This window comes from Babylonia areolata, chromosome 7 (genome assembly GCF_041734735.1).
Source record: "Babylonia areolata isolate BAREFJ2019XMU chromosome 7, ASM4173473v1, whole genome shotgun sequence".
Taxonomy (NCBI): Eukaryota; Metazoa; Mollusca; class Gastropoda; order Neogastropoda; family Buccinidae; genus Babylonia; species Babylonia areolata.
In genome coordinates this window covers 25,646,699-25,665,717 of record NC_134882.1, presented here as the reverse complement: position 1 = coordinate 25,665,717, position 19,019 = coordinate 25,646,699, and the positions used below count along the sequence as shown (strand labels likewise).

General features: G+C 41.5%; 2 protein-coding genes across 11 annotated transcripts in view; one reads left to right on the top strand and one right to left on the bottom strand.

Moving 5' to 3' along the window:
• LOC143283922 (putative phospholipid-transporting ATPase IA) overlaps positions 1-16,111 on the top strand; it is a 152,423-nt gene extending 136,312 nt beyond the window's left edge. For 9 of the 10 annotated variants that reach the window (XM_076590363.1, XM_076590358.1, XM_076590360.1 and 6 more), the window contains 2 exons: positions 7,396-7,439; positions 8,317-16,111. In XM_076590363.1, coding sequence (XP_076446478.1) covers positions 7,396-7,439; positions 8,317-8,370 — 98 coding nt within the window. In that variant the 3' untranslated portion in view covers positions 8,371-16,111. Of the gene's footprint in view, positions 1-282; positions 441-7,395; positions 7,440-8,316 lie in introns of all 10 variants that reach the window. The other variant, XR_013055467.1, reaches the window with a different exon arrangement.
• A 110-nt stretch (positions 16,112-16,221) lies between these two features.
• Positions 16,222-19,019, bottom strand: part of LOC143283811 (CD109 antigen-like) — a 105,613-nt gene continuing 102,815 nt past the window's right edge. Inside the window, exons 39-40 of the mRNA XM_076590184.1 lie at positions 18,142-18,244; positions 16,222-17,035 (exon numbers count right to left, since the gene is read on the bottom strand). Of these exons, the coding sequence (XP_076446299.1) occupies positions 16,947-17,035; positions 18,142-18,244 (192 nt within the window). The 3' untranslated portion in view covers positions 16,222-16,946. The remainder of the gene's footprint in view (positions 17,036-18,141; positions 18,245-19,019) is intronic.

Sequence of the window (19,019 nt, the reverse complement as noted above, 5' to 3'; positions counted from 1 at the left end):
GTTCAGGAGTGACATTAATGTTATATATTCAGCTAGTTTTCATTCGATATAATACAGTCCATTTGTTACATTGATATCATCCTGCCATCTTGCTCATGCTGCATGGTAGTACAGTTCATGCATTGTACTGATGATGTCTGTAAAGTCTGCAGGCTCACACTGTGTGGTACTGTTCAGATGTAACTGAATGAAGTTAATGGCTTCATCAAACTCTCCTACCTTAAGCAATATAGAAATTTCAGTAGCAGGAGTAACCAAACTTTTCAAGGATCTAAATCCCAGCAAAGCCCCTGGCCCCGATGACATCAGCCCGAGACTATTACGTGAGCTTGCTGAAGAATTGGCTCCTGCTTTCACACTCCTGTACCAGTGCTCCCTCAACACCGGAGTAGTTCCGAGAGACTGGAGGATGGGCAACGTCATCCCAGTCTTCAAGAAAGGTGAGCGCTACCGCCCAGAAAACTACCGCCCTATTTCCTTGACCAGTATACCATGCAAAATAATGGAGCACATCATCACAAGCTCTATTATGAACTTTACAGAAAAGTATGGAATCATCACCGAAGCACAACACGGTTTCAGACGCCAGCAATCCTGTGAAAGCCAGCTCATCGGACTCGTAGACGAGCTCTCAGTAAATCTCGAAGCCGGAAAACAGACGCTCTCATCATGGACTTCTCCAAAGCGTTCGATAAAGTCTGCCACTCCCTCCTGCTCCACAAGATCCACTCCATTGGCATCACAGAGAAAGTTCACACCTGGATCAGGAAGTTCCTATCAGATAGACAGCAGTCTGTAGTGGTGGATGGAGCCACTTCCAGTCCTGTTCCTGTAGAATCTGGAGTCCCACAAGGATCTGTTCTTGGGCCTTGCCTGTTCCTGCTCTACATCAACGACATGCCGACTGGACTGTCCTCCACTGCTCGTCTCTTTGCTGATGATACCCTGTGCCACAAAACCATCTCCTCCACCAGCGACCAGCAAGCCCTACAAAAGGATCTGGATTGCCTTGCAGAATGGGAGCAGAAGTGGCTTATGAGCTTCCATCCAAACAAATGTCAGACCCTGCGAGTGAGCCGGAAGAGAGACCCCCTACCATCAGAGTACACCCTACGTGGCCACACCCTTGATGTAGTCAGTAAATCCAAATACCTCGGCATCACCATCACCTCTGACCTTAGATGGACCCCCCACATCTCCAATGTCTCCAACTGAGCCAACAAGACCTTAGGCCTACTAAGACGGAACCTGAAAGTAGGCTCCCAGCGCATCAAACAGCAAGCCTACCAAACACTGGTCTGCCCAACCTTGGAGTATGCCAGCTCTGTGTGGGACCCCTATACAGAGAAGGATATTAATAAACTTGAGACAGTACAACGCCGGGCTGCTCGCTGGGCGACCCATCGACACAGGAAAACATCCAGTGTGCAAGACATGATGGAGACTCTTCAGTGGTCTTCCCTCAAAGAGCGAAGGAGAAAGGCAAGACTGAATAACTTCTATAAGTTCCATAGCGGCAGTCTTATCATCAACACATGCCACAAGCCCTCTCAAAATCCTTCAGCATCCACTGGGACCCGAGGATCGCATCCAGCAGCATACCACCTCTCCAACTGCAGGACGCTGTACAGGCAAAAGTCTTTCTTCCCTTGAACAGTATCAAACTGGAACAGCCTTCCTGCTGAGACTGCTCTCAGCATAACCCTGGAAGGCTTCAAATCCCGAATCTGATTACCTCCCCCCCCTCCCCCCCCCCCCTGCCCCCATACCTCACCCCCCATCCCCTGGCCCAGAAACCTCTACCTCATGAATCCACAAAACACGCAAACCCCCCTTATAGTCTACAGAATCTTCAAAATGATGAAGGCGGTAGTCAAGGGAAAGAAGAAGAAGAAGAATGGCTTATACCATCGCGAGAGTGAAGGTTTCAGGCATGTCAGAAGTATTCAACAGAAGCTCAAAGGAAAGGGTATGGAGAAATGGAACACCAAGGGTTGTACCCAAGTTGTTGGGGAAAACCCCCTGATAAAGGTTACATTTTAATATGTGCATAGTGCAGAATATCCCAAGTCCGTCATTATTATATTTACATGCGTTTGTGTGCGTTAATGTGTGGATGTGCCTCCAGTTCATTGAAACTGGCCCGTTTTCATCTTTTATATCTTTTTATCGTAATTATTTTCCTTCTGTCTTTTTTGTTTTAGCATTATTTATTTGCTTATTTGTTTATTTTGGTTGATGTTTTTTTCCTGCAGCGTTTGGCAGGCTCACAAGGCCTGACCAGCATGTCGGGTCTTTGTGTAAGTCAGGCATCTGCTCCCACTTCCCCCAACCTCCTTCAATGTAGACATGGTGTAACATGTATGGATCAGCATGCTTTGATGTTTGCTTGATCTTCTTCATGCATATGTACATTGTTCAGGCACAAGCAGGTCTGCACTCATCTATTGTTGGCCTGGGAGATGACATAAATCTCTACCCACCAGGCACCCTGACCAGGATTCAAACCCAGGACCCTCAGATTGAGAGTCCAGCACTTCACCACTCAGCTGTTTAGCCTATGAGCTGTGTGTGTGGCTCTCTGAGCCTGAAACATTTTTTTTTTTTTTTTTCAAGAGAGTGGTGGAGAAAGCACAGCTGTTTTTTACACCCAGCCCACAAGGGCAAAAAGAAAGAACAAAGACATGTCATAGAAAACAACCACTGACATACACACGCATGCATGCACGCATACATGCACAAAAAGAAAAGTGTAAATGAAAGCATGCACAGAACCTCAGTCCTGTTCAAGCACAAAGACACACTTCGTGTTGGAAAACATCAGGGAGAGAGAGCTGAAGGGATGATAAGAGAACATCATTGATGTAAGATTGAATCTTCATTAGTACATGTGACACTGTAGCATGTGGATGCAGAGCCCGCATGTCTGGGTCAGAAGGTGTGCCAGTGTAGCATGGCTCCCTGGCTCTATACTGTATCCCCCTGCATTGGCTTTGTTTCTTCCATTGTTAGTCATGAGCCACAGGGGCTTTTTTATTTTGACAAAATGACTCTTTGTAACCACCCTGTTTCCGTTGTCTGTGCATATGTGTGTGCTTGTGAGAGAGAGAGAGAGAGTGTGTGTGTGTGTCAGTATATATTTGCCCTCGGATGTTACCCTGGGTTTGTATCAGTCAATGGTTGTCCTGGTTTTATATTATATGGTGATATATGGGGATCTGAAAAATATTAATATACTAAAGAAATTACAGTAAAAAATGTTTGGAACATTAATTTCGACTGAAGAGAAGTACAATGAATAACTTAAAAAAATGGTGGAACTGTAATGTACCTTTTTTCAGTCCTAATTAAATCAAGACAAATTAAATTTTGGATGTCTCTCATGTCTGGCGAGTCAAAATTATCTTAAAAAATGTATGGCATATTGTATTATTTATACACAAAAGGAGCTTGTAGATCAGAATGGATTAGTAACATACACAAAATTTTACTTCCAACGAGATTTGATTGTGTTTAGGAATCACAGACATTTTAAAATAAAGATTTCTTATGTCTCATTGTCATTACTCCTTTGAAGGATAGTTTTTAAAAGTTATGATGGAATCATTACATTAAAGTACAAATGTATGTTTCATAAGCAGTATAAATAGGAATTGCCCACTGCAAACAATTTTGTTAATCAAATTTAAATGCAGTAATCTTTGTTTACCGATTGAAACAGGGTAGGCAAATGAAATTCCAAGAGATTCTGTGTTTGTAAAAAATGTGACATGAATACTGTTGGTGATGCATTCCATTTTATTATAGAGTGTCCATATTTTTCTGATATCCATAAAAGTGCATTGCCTGATGAATATGTAAGTCCAAGGTCTGTATTTTCTTTTTCCAAATCATTTTCTGGAAGTTAACAGGTTCTGTTTAGACTTAGTAAATTCATTAAGACTTGCAATGTTGTATCTATAGGATACTTTCTTGCAGAAGAAGGAATGTTAACCCTTATTTTATCGTATTTGATGTAAACTTCAAGATAATTCTAGTCGTGTTCTTGATTATGTTGTTTTCTGAAATCCTCCCTGCCCCAGTAGGGGTGAAGGGTTAATTAGATCTTTAATCTTATTGTGAACTTTAAATCAAGTATTTTCTCAGCAACTGCAAGTGGCAGAGGACTGAGACATGGTGGAGTGGTACATATTTGATATAATAAATTATGATAAAGAACACTTATTTTTCCATTTTTTCGTCAAATAGAGCTCAAAACTCTTTACTTGCATGAAACACATTTAACTGTAAATTATAGAATAAACCTGTTGTATAGATTTAGTTTGGAACTTCCAGAAGAAAGATGTGGCAAAGGAAAAATGAGATAACAAAGATCAAGGTAATCACTTGGTAGATCAGAAAAATCCTTTAGACATGATCAAGTTTTCTCGCATCTTGCAACCATGTGCTATAATGTGCCTATTTCACAGAAGATAACCTTCATTGAGAGGCAAAAATTCAATGGGAAGTTTGTGTATCAATTACATTTAAAATAAATAAATAAATGAAAATTAAAAAAAAAAAAATTAAAAATAAAAACACCACAGGAAGTTCATGGAGGAATTCTTTGAATGAAAGAAAGAAAGAAAAATAGAAACTCTGTTGGTAAAAGGTTAAGTTTGCAACAAACATGTCCATCAAGCCACATTTTTTCACCCAGTTTTGGTCACACTTGATACAGGACTTGGTCATTTAGGCCAGGACATGAACCATGTGAAAAGTTAGGGGTCAAGGACAAAGGTCAGGTTGATGACAGTGTGTTGATTTAAAAAAATAATTCCTTGATGAAAGGAAATGCTGTTGTGCTTTGTCATTGCCTTTTTTGTCTTAAAAAAAAAAGAGTTAAATTCCTGTTTGATGTAGAATGTATCACATGTGTAAGTCATGAAGGCCTTGCTTCTCTTTTTTTCTTTTCTTTTTTTTTATGTCACTGCTTTTTTGTGCTGTTGTGAATTGGCAATGTGCACTGTCCATACAAGAGAGAGAATGCTATATAGTGTGGGGTATGGTGACAATTATAGAAATTAGTTGTAACTTCTTGATGTGAACATTGGCTCCACGGGGAAATGAAAGTTGTCACTCAACAGCAGGTTGTACCCTCTCCTGTTGTGATAATTTTGTCACACATAAACTGATAATGGTGTGTGTTTGTCTGTTTATATGTATGTCTGGTTTTGAGATACAGTAGAGTGGTGCTTCCTTTTCATTATTTTGGGAGCTTTTTAAAAAAAAAATTTCCTATTCATCATTTGATCTTTGAAGAGTGGAGCTGACTTAAAAGACAAATATTACTCATTGCCTATACATGTGGCAATAGCACCACTGCTGCTGTTTCTTTCAGGCATTTTTTCAGTGGCTCTCAACCATTGCTGACGTCTTTTCTACTTCTTATTCTTCTTCACGGTATATATTTATACTACTGTGCTGCTGGTTGTAAGGCAGAAAATGCCTGTGGAATCTTTTGCCCAACTCTTTTTTAATTCCTTTTTTTTTTTTTTTATTTCACTGTTTATGAGTTGCTAGTTTTCTGGTTTTAACAGCAGATGTTTCTTGTGATTTTCTTGCACTTGTCACCATGTGTTGCTTGTGGAGGCTTGATGAGTCAACACTGCAGGTAAACAGGAGTGGACATACTAACCTGATTAATTGCAGAATTGGAACTTGGGGGTCATTCTTCCTTGATGATCATTTAATTTTTTTTTTCACTCTTAAATTTTTTTATGGTGAATTTGTATTGCAGTTTCATAATGCTTTTTTTTTTTCTTTTTTTCTTTTTTTTTTTTTTTTTTTGTCAGTTCAATACGAAATAGGAAATGTTTGATGGTCTTTTTTTTTTTTACACATTATCATTGAATCTTTTTAGGGTGGATTTGTGTGTGTGTGTTTGTGTATGTGTGTGGAATGAAAAAGTGTATTGTTATGCCAGGAAGAAGAAGGGGAAATTGAAATGAATAAACGAAATTACAAGCAGAGAAAAGTGGTTGCTTTTCAGAGGAAAGAACGTGAACATTTCTAATAATTATAATAATAATAATGATAAAGGTATTTACATAGCATTTATTCTTATCCAGAGACAAATCAAGCTATGTTGATCAGAACATTCAAGTCTAAACATGAATGAAGTTCAAAAAGCATTCTCCATCATGAAAAGTTTTTATGCACATCTCGCATTGCATTCTCATAACCTCAATTTAAGAAAAATCTCTCCCAGTAGAGCAAAAAGGAAGTACTTTGCTATGAATTATTTTGCTTGTAGCAGACACTATATTATGTACAGCACTGGTGAATTCTATATAAAGCTTACTGTTACATCAGCATGTAGTTAGTTAATGAAGAAGCAAGCAAAAAACAACACAGTGCCACTTTATTTCCATTATTGTTATTATGTATCAACCAAAATGTTGTATGAATTCCAGTTTCCCTTAAATTGCACAAGTTCAAAACTTATATTGACAACAAATCTGTATTTTTCTGTTGTATATGTCTGCTTATGGTTTTTCATAAATGTTGACATATCTGGGGCTTTTTTTATGCAGAACTTAGCCATAATACTAATAAGTCTGTTAAGTATCTAGGCTTTAAATCAAAGATAACACTTCTCATAAAGTGGAATGGCAGCAATGTTCACATTTTCTTGAAGCAATGACCTGAAGGGCATTCCAGAATTACTGTGACTTGCCCAAAACATATGCACAGTAGATTCCTCCTCATTAACTTCTTCAGTGCCCCATGACTTAGATATACATTTGCAAGAGTTCTTTGCTATTTGCCCCATAGCCACCAGTCAGAAAGCTTGATATCCACGAGGAGCAACATCCAATCACACTATGTATGATAATTTCTGGATGTTGTTGTCAATACTCCTCTCTTGATGCTTTCACAATGGCAGACAACGAACAAGAAACTTACTTTAGTGGCTTGAAACAGCAGTGTGATACAATAACAAAAAAGAGAACTTGCCATCCAAGATGTTGCACAAACATTACAAGCCATTGATGATGATGAATTCAGTGCTAGGTATGGCAGAATCTTGTCGGATTGTTTGTGTGAGTTGACTGAAAGTTAGAATGATGATTTGCAGAGAAGAGGGAGTGTGGGAGTGGTTGAAGAGCTAGATTTAGTTAGCAAAAGAGAGAAAGCAGGGCAGGCGGAATGGAGCATAGCTCTGTGAGTTCAAATACAAACCATCCACTTATTCAGGGCAAGGAGGTAGAGAGAATGAAGTGTGTGTGTTGGTGTGTGTACACGAATGTGCTTGAATGTATGTTTGTGTGTGTATGTGTGTTTTGTTGCGGAGGGCAGGGAGGTGTTTGTTGTGGTGAGCAGTGTGAAAATAGGTCATGTCTCTGTGGGCAGATGGTTACGCCTTTTCTCAGGAAGAGCATGGAGTTGTTCCACAGGTAACTGTCGACCCGTGTGTAGTCTGTCTCACTGTCTAGTGTGCGTGCGTATATGTGTATTAGTCCGCAAGGCTGAGGGGGTTACCATGCAGCCCCCCCACTCCCCTTAACAGGAATGACGTAGACTAGTCTTCGGTGTCTGCTGAACTCACTTTAACATGTTCCCAAGAAAAAAATTGGGACGCACTCAGAGTTACTGCCCTTGGCACAAGGGTACCCGCATGTCTCGGTCAGTGAAATTAAGACAAGCTCAACTTCAATTTACAAACCCTCATAAATCATATTAATGTGAAGGAAACCAGCAAATATTATATATTTTCTTCTTCATTAGGGTCTTTCCTGTTGGAATAAATGTCCAGAATTGAAATATCTTCATTCATTCTTTCACAATTAAGGCTTGTGTTGGCATACTATCAAATCTTTGACGAGTTAACATAAAATTGTCCGGTTGTTTTATTTCCATCACTTCAATATCACTCTTTCCGAAATTATTTTTATACAGAGACCTGCAGGGGTCTTGTAGGAGTAATTTCATTATGATTGGATGAAAATATATATGTGTGTGTGTGTGTGAATGTGTATGTACAGCTGTGTGCATGTGTATGCGTGTGAGATGTAACATTTTAAGTGTGACATGTGAATTCAATGACTACTGGCACCCTGGTCATGGCACTGTGCTGAGAAGAAGCAGACATTGGATATAGAAAGTGATGGATGAAGTGATGACATTTGAAAATGTGTCTGAAGTGATGACAGGTGAAAATGAATGGAGAGATGAGTAAATGACAGGTGGAAATGATAGAATGGTAACAAGTGATGGCCCATGGTGGTGGAGGGCTCAGGAGCTGACAGCTGAGGCAGCGGTGGTGTGTTGCAGGCACAGTACATCCGAGCCTATGATACCACCAAAGACAAGCCGGAGGGCCTGTGATCCGTCATCATTATCCTCCCCACTGCCCACTCCACCTTCCACCCCCTGCCCCTCCCCACTGCCTGCCAGGGGAAGGGTGTGAGGAAAGCATTCCTGTGACAGTTTGATGGATTTCTTCCCTTCTTCCTCCCCCCACTCCATGATGGTACTCTCCCAACATCCTCTCCTTTCTCTGCCCCTCCTTTAATTCCTGACTCCACTTCCAAGCCCACTGCTGCCGGTCCCCCCCCCTCCCCCCCCAGCTGTACCAATCCTCTGTGGAGGGGGATGTGATGGATACACTGCCTACCACTCACACCTCCCACCTCAACAGTGTGTCTTTTCTCAAGGCCCTAACCAGCGCATTGAGTTTTTGCATATATCAGGCATGTACTCTTTTTCTTTTCTTTTTTTAAGCAGATGTGGTAGAGCATATATGGATCAGTTTACATGCTTTGATGCCGCCATGAAACTGAAACGGTTTTCTGATCCTTTTCTCATTTTCTCAACAACAAAAAAAAAACAGGGTTGAAGAATAATTTAGAACATCATCTTTTTTTTTTCTTCACAGTAGTCAGTCGACTAGTGTGCCTCCCCTTACACTCTACTCCACCCCCAGCTTTTCCCCCACCCCTCTCTGTTATGTCCCCTTGCTGTCCACTCCCTTCCCACTCCTCCAGTGGTCAGCCAGCAGTGTGAGTGGAGCAGCCCATGGAGATGGTCAAGAGGTCAGTGTGACCGCAGCATGATGGGAGCGACCGGACGGGCTGAACCATGGACCCATTTCCTCCTCTTCTCTCTCCCTTACTGGCTGAACAGTCTCTGATTTATTGAGCATACAATGATGTGTGCGCTTGTATGACATTTTTTCTTTCCACTGAGAATAATCAGTGAGCATGGGTGTGCTTTTTCCCCATCTTGGATGGTTATATGATGTTTAACAATATTATTATGATGTCCTCATTGACTGTTTTCTACCACCAGCTTATGATTATTATTGCTGATGTCATTCTCAGATATCTTGACAGTTGATGTCCAATTATCACTTTTTTTCAGTCAGTTTATATATGTGTGTATCATATGAGTGGTTTCAACAAAGATGTAAATTATACAGATTTTATGTAATGAATGGATCTCTATATAAAATGTACTTTAAATTTTGTCTATGTGCAATCACACTGGAAGAGTGTGTGTATATAAGTCAGTATGGTGGTATTGTTTCCGAATTGTGTGGTCAAGTAGAAACAGGTATTGCAAACATTCCGGTAATGACTTGCTCATTTTAATGCTTTTTTTTTTTTTTTTTTTTTAAAGAAATGCAGGATGGCAAAAGCCACATGATAGACCAATGTTTTCTTGATGTTTATTATTATTATTATTATTTATGTACTATTTTTCTTGGTTTTAAAGCCAAACCACCACAGACAAAGAAAGCATCAAATCTCATAGGGCTGGGTTGGTTCCTATCCCTGACCAGCACTTTGTTGTTAGCTGGCCGGATCACATGGGAAGCTGTGACAATGACAGTGTGTATTTGTCATGCTTCCAGTCCATAACAATGGAGTATGAGTGGGCCATGAAAAAAAAAAAATCGTGAATCACAACAAGAGCATCCACACTTACACCCACACCACCTCACACCCACACATGCTGGACCCTGGAGTCCAGTAACACCCATGTGTGTTTGAATTAAATGAACTGAAAAAAATAAGCTAACAAGCTGACAAAACTTGTAAGCATAGTAACAAGAATTAAACAGGCATCATGTGAGAGTTGAAGGGAAATTTGATGATCCATTTTCATGAAGAGACAAGGACTGACAGTTTGTTCTGATGCTAACAAAAGTGCGATGAACAGTCAGTTTAACATTTGTGAGTGCACCACATTACCCCCACCCCCTTTCCCCACCCAACTCTTCCCTAACACATAAACTGTTTACCTCTCTGACTATTACTAATCAGTCAGATTCATTCCATGCAGGGTTGGGGGGCAGGGGAGGTAAAGGAGTATTGAAAGAGATTAACAAAAGTGTGTCAGTTATCTTTTCTGCTACACTGATCACTTGAAAAGGTGTCCTGATGTTGGTCATCCACAACATTTGGGTGGTTGAAGCATTTGACTTGCAATCTGCAGGTCCTGGGTTTGAATCCTGGTCACTGCATTAAGTGGGTTAAGGGTGGAGGTTTTTGACCTCCCAAGTCAACACGTAGCCTGATAGGTGCTTTAGCCCTCTTCCATGTGAATAGGCATGCAGAAGATCAATCGTGCATGTTAAAGATCTCAGTAATCAGTATCGGTGTTTGAAAAATGGAGTATGGCTGCCTGCATGTTGGGGTAAAAACAGTCATGTGAGTAAAAGCCCACTTTTACATAGGAGTGAAGGATGGAGTGGCAGCTGAACAAAGAAGCTGGTCTGTCCTGCTATCACACTGCACCTCCTGCATGGGTCAGCCATGTGTCAGTTGGATAGGTCACAAGTTCAGTAACCATCCTGTTTCCAATATCCACAGCACAGGAAAGAATGGGATCTTATCTGAAAACTATTTAAGAAGACAAAAGGAAGGGATGGGGGCGGGGGGTGGGGGAGGGGGGAAGGGGCAGGATTAAGAGGAAAAACAAACCAACCCATAGTGCTTGGGTTTGATAGTTATCTCCAGCCCTCTTGATGTCAACGATGACACCTGTGATTTGTGAAAGGCCACCTTTCCAATTTCCAGGTCTTTTTATTTTATTCATATATCTATGTATTTATTTATTTCATTTTTTGCTTTTGCCCCAGGCCCAGCCAACCACACAGGGTCATACCAAGGCTGAAAACATGAAAACATTGTCCCACCCAACAAGAATAAAACACAACCCCACCCAGAAAAAAGCACAAAAAACTAACCAGAACATAAACATAATTATACATAATGCAAAAAATTATATTAAATAATAGGCATACACACCAAACATGGCCTGTGGGACATCACATGTCCTGAGTGCAAAGCCCTCTTTTTAATCAGTGGTGACAATTGTGTGGTTTGTGACAGTCCGCCTTTCTCCCTTTGCCAGCCCTCTTGATATCAGTCATTCAACTGGTTTGGTTCCATTGTACGATTGCAAGGTGCAAGGACCAGAAAGGGTGGGACTAAGTGATTTTAGTTTAACTGGTTCATGTATCTCAAAATAGAATGATTCAGCGCTTATAGCTTTTAGGGGCATTTGATTGGCTAAGAGCGGACCGGGCAAGACGGCTCATCTTTTCACTGTTAGCCATGTGAAATTTGGCCAAGCAGAGCAAACCGATAGGCCTAGTTTGCATTAGTTTGACATGGTAAGTATATGTATCACCAAACATGGAGTATAATACAAACTCCTCCTCTTGACAACATGATTAACATTGTGTCACAGTTCTTCATATGGGACATGGATTAGAAGAGGTTATATAGTCCCGTCCCATCTTTTTGTATAATATAAAGAATCTCTCTCAAAGGTACTGCTAAACTGGACCAGCATGTTTTCAGTAAGGTTTTCCTGTTGATTTTTCTGTATTTTTAAAAATTTCTCAGTTGAGAACTGAAATAGGTTGTGTTTCTATTGTTAATGATAAGTGTCTTTTTTAATTGTCTTTTTTTTTTTTTTCTTTTTTTTTTGTCAACGTCCCACTTTCCTTGGGGAAAAAAATTATTAAGGCTTAGCGGGTTGGTCAAATTTTATTTATGAACTGTTTGTCCTGTAAGTTTACCCATTGTTTCTAGTATATAGTGCCAGGTATGTGGCTATATATGTTAAGTGGACATGGTAATTGATATTCCTTGTGGTGCTTTATTTCCAGCTGTAGTGGAGAGGGTTGGGGGGGGGGGGGAGGGAGGGTTGTTGGAAGAGGTGCACATTTTGTCTAATTTGTTGCTCCTGTAAAGGTGCCCTATGTGCAATGAAGGAATATTGTGATATTCTCCTGGCACTGTTTTGAGCCGGTGGGAGGATTTTCATTTTGCTCAGTTTTTTATGTTGAACTTTGTTTTTTTCTTTAATGAGTTTGATTTGTTTCCGAGTAATGTTTGTCGTAAGTATGTCATGTAATTTGTTAGCATTGTTTGTTTTGATAATTCATAGTATTGTTTCTGAGTAATGTTTGTGCTACAAACGCCACGCGTTCAGTTTGATGTGATGTTTTACAGCAGTTCAGGAAGAAGGTGGGGTTTTGTATCTTCTCTCTCCATGAAGGAAAAGGTGTTTCTTTTCTAAACTAGCATACACAATTTTTTCACTCACTGCATATTGTTTGGTCAACTGTCCACACCTGATTCCTTTGGTTTTTTTCTCCCCTTTCACAAGAGGTGTTTTATTTGGAGAGAGTATTTCATTCCTCTTTCTCCAGGTAATGTCCCTTCCTCCCTCCCATCCCTCCCACCCCGTCCCTAGTAAAGACAAGATGATTTTATTGAACCAGGCCATTTGCCCATGTCAGAGCATTGGGGGTCACAACTGAAGAGCATGTTGTAATACAATAAAACAAACAAACAAAAAACCACCTAAATTATACATCCCTAGCTAGTCAAACAAGTTGAGAGTCTCTTTGTTGCCAAAAATAAACTATTGCTGCTTCATGCTCGCTCCCCCACACCTACAATCCCTTGCCGAAGTAAGTACATTCATCATCAGCTGCTGACACTGATTGTATTGTTACTTTTTGTCATAACAGATCTCTATATTTGAAATTTGGGCTGCACTATCTTTTTTGTTGTTGTCTGCATGTGTATTTTATTATCAAAGGGATTTTTGTCTACATAATTTTGCCAGGGACAACCCCTGTGTTGCTGTGGGTTCTTTCACATGTGCTGGGTGCATGCTACTCACAGGAGGACATCTAATGTGAATGACATGTTGAGGTGTTACTGATTGTAGCTGTGGTGGTACTTAGGGGTGGGGGTGGTAGTGGGGTATACAGGAATGTGAAGTAAACAGTTAAGACAGTCTGACTTCACTTTTTGTTTTCTGTGGCAGTGAATATTATTGTTGCACACGCCCCAGTTAAATTTTGTGGATAGGGTACTGAGGGATGGGTGGGTGGGTGGGGGGATTCCAATACTGTTTTATTGTCATTGCTCAGATGATGCATGTTTGTGGATGTCACATGTTCTTTCCTCTGCTGCCTGTGTGCATTATCTGTGTGTCACTTCACCCTCATCCACTCCTTTATTGTTTAGTCCCTTGATTGCTGTTCTTAAGTGAAATAAGATCAGTGTAGCGAAACAAAAGTGCAGTTTCTACATTTGTGCACTCATAATTGGTGCGATTTTGCTGAAGAATGACATCCTGGCTTGTAAAGTGAATCATACATCAGTGGAATGAAAAAACACCACTGACAAGCATACTCATCAGGAGCAGTGGAGGGATTAAAGGCATGCTCATTGTATATTTTGTTTTGTTGAAAAAGTATTATGCTTTATTGTTTGAATTCTTATGCATTTTAACACTTTAAATGAGTGAACTTCTGTTTTATCTAGTCCTTGGTAACAGTTTTCTGTTACTGTTCCATTTTCATTTAGGTGTGGAGTGGGGTTTTAAAAAAAATGTTTGGTCCCATTTCCAAGCTGCAGGAACACTTTTCTTCAGCAGTGAAATACTTGTATAAAAAAAGAAAATTGTGTGCAACTTGGTAAGGCACTGGTTATATATCTTCACACAACAACTACACAGATTATCAGCAAGTTGTACAGATGCATATTTAACTGTAGATAATACAGGGAAACAAGTTTGTTGCTCTTACTGTCAGTGTGAAGAGATCTGTCATCACGTAGGGTCCATCTGTAAGAGTGTATGTGTTTGTGTGTTTAGATGTGTAATTATAGTAATTGTACTTTCCAACTGCTGTCATCACATAGGTTGTATGTGAGTGTGTGTGTGTTTATGGTAAGTGTATACTTCATTATTAAAACAGATTTCATCTCCTGTCTGTCTTGTCAGTGCTGCAATGTGTGTTGTTGTTGGAGTTTGTTGCTGTATGTACATGGAGGTGGCTTTGATAGTTGAGTGATCACATCACTGACCACACAGCCCTTCCTTCTCCCTGGGCTTCTTACTTACTTGTTTCTTCTTTCACAGTCACTCCACCTGACCCCACTGAACCCCTGTTTCTTCTTTCACAGTCACTCCACATGACCCCACTGAACCCCTGTTTCTTCTTTCACAGTCACTCCACCTGACCCCACTGAACCCCTGTTTCTTCTTTCACAGTCACTCCACATGACCCCACTGAACCCCTGTTTCTTCTTTCACAGTCACTCCACATGACCCCACTGAACCCCTGTTTCTTCTTTCACAGTCACTCCACATGACCCCACTGAACCCCCGTTTCTGCTTTCACAGTCACTCCACCTGACCCCACTGAACCCCTGTTTCTTCTTTCACAGTCACTCCACATGACCCCACTGAACCCCTGTTTCTTCTTTCACAGTCACTCCACATGACCCCACTGAACCCCTGTTTCTTCTTTCACAGTCACTCCACATGACCCCACTGAACCCCTGTTTCTTCTTTCACAGTCACTCCACCTGACCCCACTGAACCCCTGTTTCTTCTTTCACAGTCACTCCACATGTCCCCACTGAACCCCTGTTTCTGCTTTCACAGTCACTCCACCTGACCCCACTGAACCCCTGTTTCTGCTTTCACAGTCACTCCACATGACCCCACTGAACCCCTGTTTCTGCTTTCACAGTCACTCCACATGACCCCACTGAACCCCTGTTTCTGCTTTCACAGGCACTCCACCTGACCCCACTCAACCCGTTTCTGCTTTCACAGTCACTCCACATGACCCCACTGAACCCCTGTTTCTTCTTTCACAGTCACTCCACCTGACCCCACTCAACCCCTGTTTCTGCTTTCACAGTCACTCCACATGACCCCACTCAACCCCTGTTTCTGCTTTCACAGTCACTCCACATGACCCCACTCAACCCCTGTTTCTGCTTTCACAGTCACTCCACATGACCCCACTCAACCCCTGTTTCTGCTTTCACAGTCACTCCACATGACCCCACTCAACCCTGTTGCGTGTTTGTGCTCTAGCTGTTTGTCAATGCCCTGCTTTTTCCTACTTTTCATTAACCCCTTAACAGCTGAGCTTTGGTGAAATGAGATCAGTGTGACATGAGTTTGAAGTTAAGTTGCTATTTGCTGTGTACATTGCAATGGTGATTGTGCAGAACAGAAGCAATTCAGTCCAAATACAGAATGGTAACTGACATCCTGACCGGTAAGCTCTGTCTTATTGCAATGAGGTGACATCCCTTCAGTGACAAGCATACTCATCAGCAGCAGTTAAGGGGTTAAAGAGATGAACAGCAGTTCACCTCTTGTCTGTGATGGCTTTGTGGAGCATCTGACCCATCTGTCAGTCCTTTGTCTTGGTGGTCCAAGTTTTGGATGGCTCATGTTTATGTTAATCAAACTATTGATTTATGATTTTTTTTTGTATCAAGATGACAGTGATGATGTAAACAGATCATGTGCTGAAGGGAGGGAGGAGAGAAGGGGGTGCACACCCAAAGAAGCTAAAGGACAGACTTTTTGTCCAAGGGATTGTCAGCTTTCTTTCCAAGAATATGATCACCAACCCACTCCCTTCCTCTACAGCATCATTCCACACTGTCCAGAAATTTGAAAAAGCTGTGGCTTGAAACCTTTTATCATCAGCACCATCATTTTCACCAGGTCTTGTATACATTTTCTTATTTTCGTTTTTTGAAAGAATAAATAAGTGTTGTATTCAGTGAAGATTGCAGTAGTCTAATGTTTATGAGTGTGAGAAAGGAAATATGAATGTCTATTCATGATTTACAGTATGAGTTTTGTGCTTGCTTTTTGTTGTTGTTGTTGGTTTTGTGCTATTTAAGGAAGAAAAGCTGTTAAACTACAATTGTAGTGCCCATGTGCCTGCTTCAAGACCATCCTCCAGGGAACTGATCAGGGTAAGAGGTGAAGGGGGAGTGATGGGAGGTAAGACAGGTGGACAAACATCATTGGGAATGGATTGTAGGGAGCTTTGCCCAAAGCCAGGCACTGGCACACATCTGAGAGAAGGATGTTTGTGGTGTGGCAATGCACCATGCAGTGGCTCCATGACCCTGGAGGGTTAGGGGAGCAGAAAACAGTAAGCAAGCACCTAGTCCTAGTAAGCAGTAAGCAAGCACCTTGTCCTAGTAAGCAAGCACCTAGTCCTAGTAAGCAGTAAGCAGTAAGTAAGCACCTAGTCCTCGTAAGCAGTAAGCAAGCACCTAGTCCTAGTAAGCAGTAAGTAAGCACCTAGTCCTAGTAAGCAGTAAGCAAGCACCTAGTCCTAGTAAGCAGTAAGCAAGCACCTAGTCCTAGTAAGCAGTAAGCAAGCACCTAGTCCTAGGCAGCATTTGTACAGCAACAGATCTGCAAAAGAGAACACAACTAGAAATATGTTAAATATTTGATGTTTTTTTGTTTTTACATAAATGACCATTTTTTAAAACCATCTCCTGGCACAGGTGTGAGGACTGAGTGTTGGGCAGACTGTAACAGAGGCTGACAGGGCTGTGTGGGTGGGGGCAGGTGAGGGTGGTCCATCTGCCAACCTGTTAGGCAGTGCTGCAGCAGGCAGGACACACATCACACACCTCAGAGTTCTTCAGACTCAGCGACTGGTAGCTGACCACCGCACGGTTACCTGCACACACACACACACACACCATCATCATCATCATCATCATCATCATCATCATCATCATCATCATCATCATCATCATCATCATCATCATCATCCAACTGAAATCCTCGGTGATCAATCTGCTGATGCTGACACCTGACAAATTCACTCTCACACATCTACCTAACAATTATGTCTGCTACTTGGGATGTGTTGTCAGCTCACACACACACACACACACACACACACACACACACGTGTGTGTGTGTGTATGTCTCAGCTGACAACACATCCCAAGTACAGTGTGTGTGTGTGTGTGTGTGTGTCAGCTGACAACACATCCCAAGTACATTGTGTGTGTATGTGTGTCAGCTGACAACACATCCCAAGTACATGTGTGTGTATGTGTGTCAGCTGACAACACATCCCAAGTACATGTGTGTGTATGTGTGTCAGCTGACAACACATCCCAAGTACATGTGTGTGTATGTGTCAGCTGACAACACATCCCAAGTACATGTGTGTGTATGTGTCAGCTGACAACACATCCCAAGTAGCAGACATAATTGTTAGGTTTGTCAACAGTAGTTACATACATGTGGCAAAACAAACCGACTTGTGACAAACCGATCATGATATCAGACAAATGATCACACACATGTAACATGGTTATATGACTGACATTCATGTGACAAACAGCTGTTTAACTGATGGGCATTTCACTAAATGGCTGTATGATTCTTAATGTGACATATTGCTATGTATTTGACAATGATATGATCATCATATTCGTCATGGTTTAGCTTCGCACACAATGATTAAGGAAGAGGGATGTCCATGTTTGCTGCATGCTGGCTGGGTGGCTTTGGAGGTCATTGTGGGACAGCCAGGCCCGGCCACAGCCGCTACAGGGCTGTTGGAGGCTGAAGTAGACCACTGGCAATGGTCAGTGTGACAAATATGTCACATGAGATCCTAAGCGATAAACAAGATGAAATACTGCATCTATTTCACAGACTTATGACAAACTGGTAAGTAGCCAACATAAATATGTAACCAGTCACTGCATAACCCAAACAGGTGACATGTAGTAAAAAACAAAAAAACAAACAAACAAAAAAACTCACTTGGCTCATAATAGTCCTGAGTGATGACGTAGCTGGGCTGGGAATGGGCTACCTTGCCCTGACGGTCAGACATAACTGTGTAGCACACTGAGTTCTTGGTCATCTGCAAGACACAAATTCTATTGTCATCTGCACCATAAAGATTTCAATGTCATCTGCAACACAAATACTTCACTGACACCTGCAACACTCCTATTTCATGGTCATTGCAACACTGTTATAACTGTCATCAGCAACACACATTAACACAGCTCTGAAAACAGTGACACCCTGTACATAGCTCTGAACACAGTGACATCCTGTACACAGCCCTGAATACAGTGACACACCCTGTACACAGCTCTGAATACAGTGACACACCCTGTACACAGCTCTGAACACACTGACACCCTGTACACAGCTCTGAACACACTGACACCCTGTACACAGCTCTGAACACACTGACACCCTGTACACGGCTCTGAACACAGACACCCTGTACACAGCTCTGGACACACTGACACCCTGTACACAGCTCTGAACACACTGACACCCTGTACACGGCTCTGAACACAGACACCCTGTACACAGCTCTGAAGACAGTGACACCCTGTACTCAGCTCTAAACACAGTAACACACCCTGTACAGAGTTCTAAACAGTGACACAACTTGTACACAGCTCTGAACACAGTGACACACCCTGTACACAGCTCTGAACACAGTGACACACCCTGTAAACAGCTCTGAACACTGACACACCCTGTAAACAGCTCTGAACACTGACACACCCTGTAAACAGCTCTGAACACAGTGACATCCTGCACACCATGAACTATGCAGTTGGTTTAACACACTAGTTATTACCTTGTCATTTGTTCATAACCTAGTCTAAATGTTA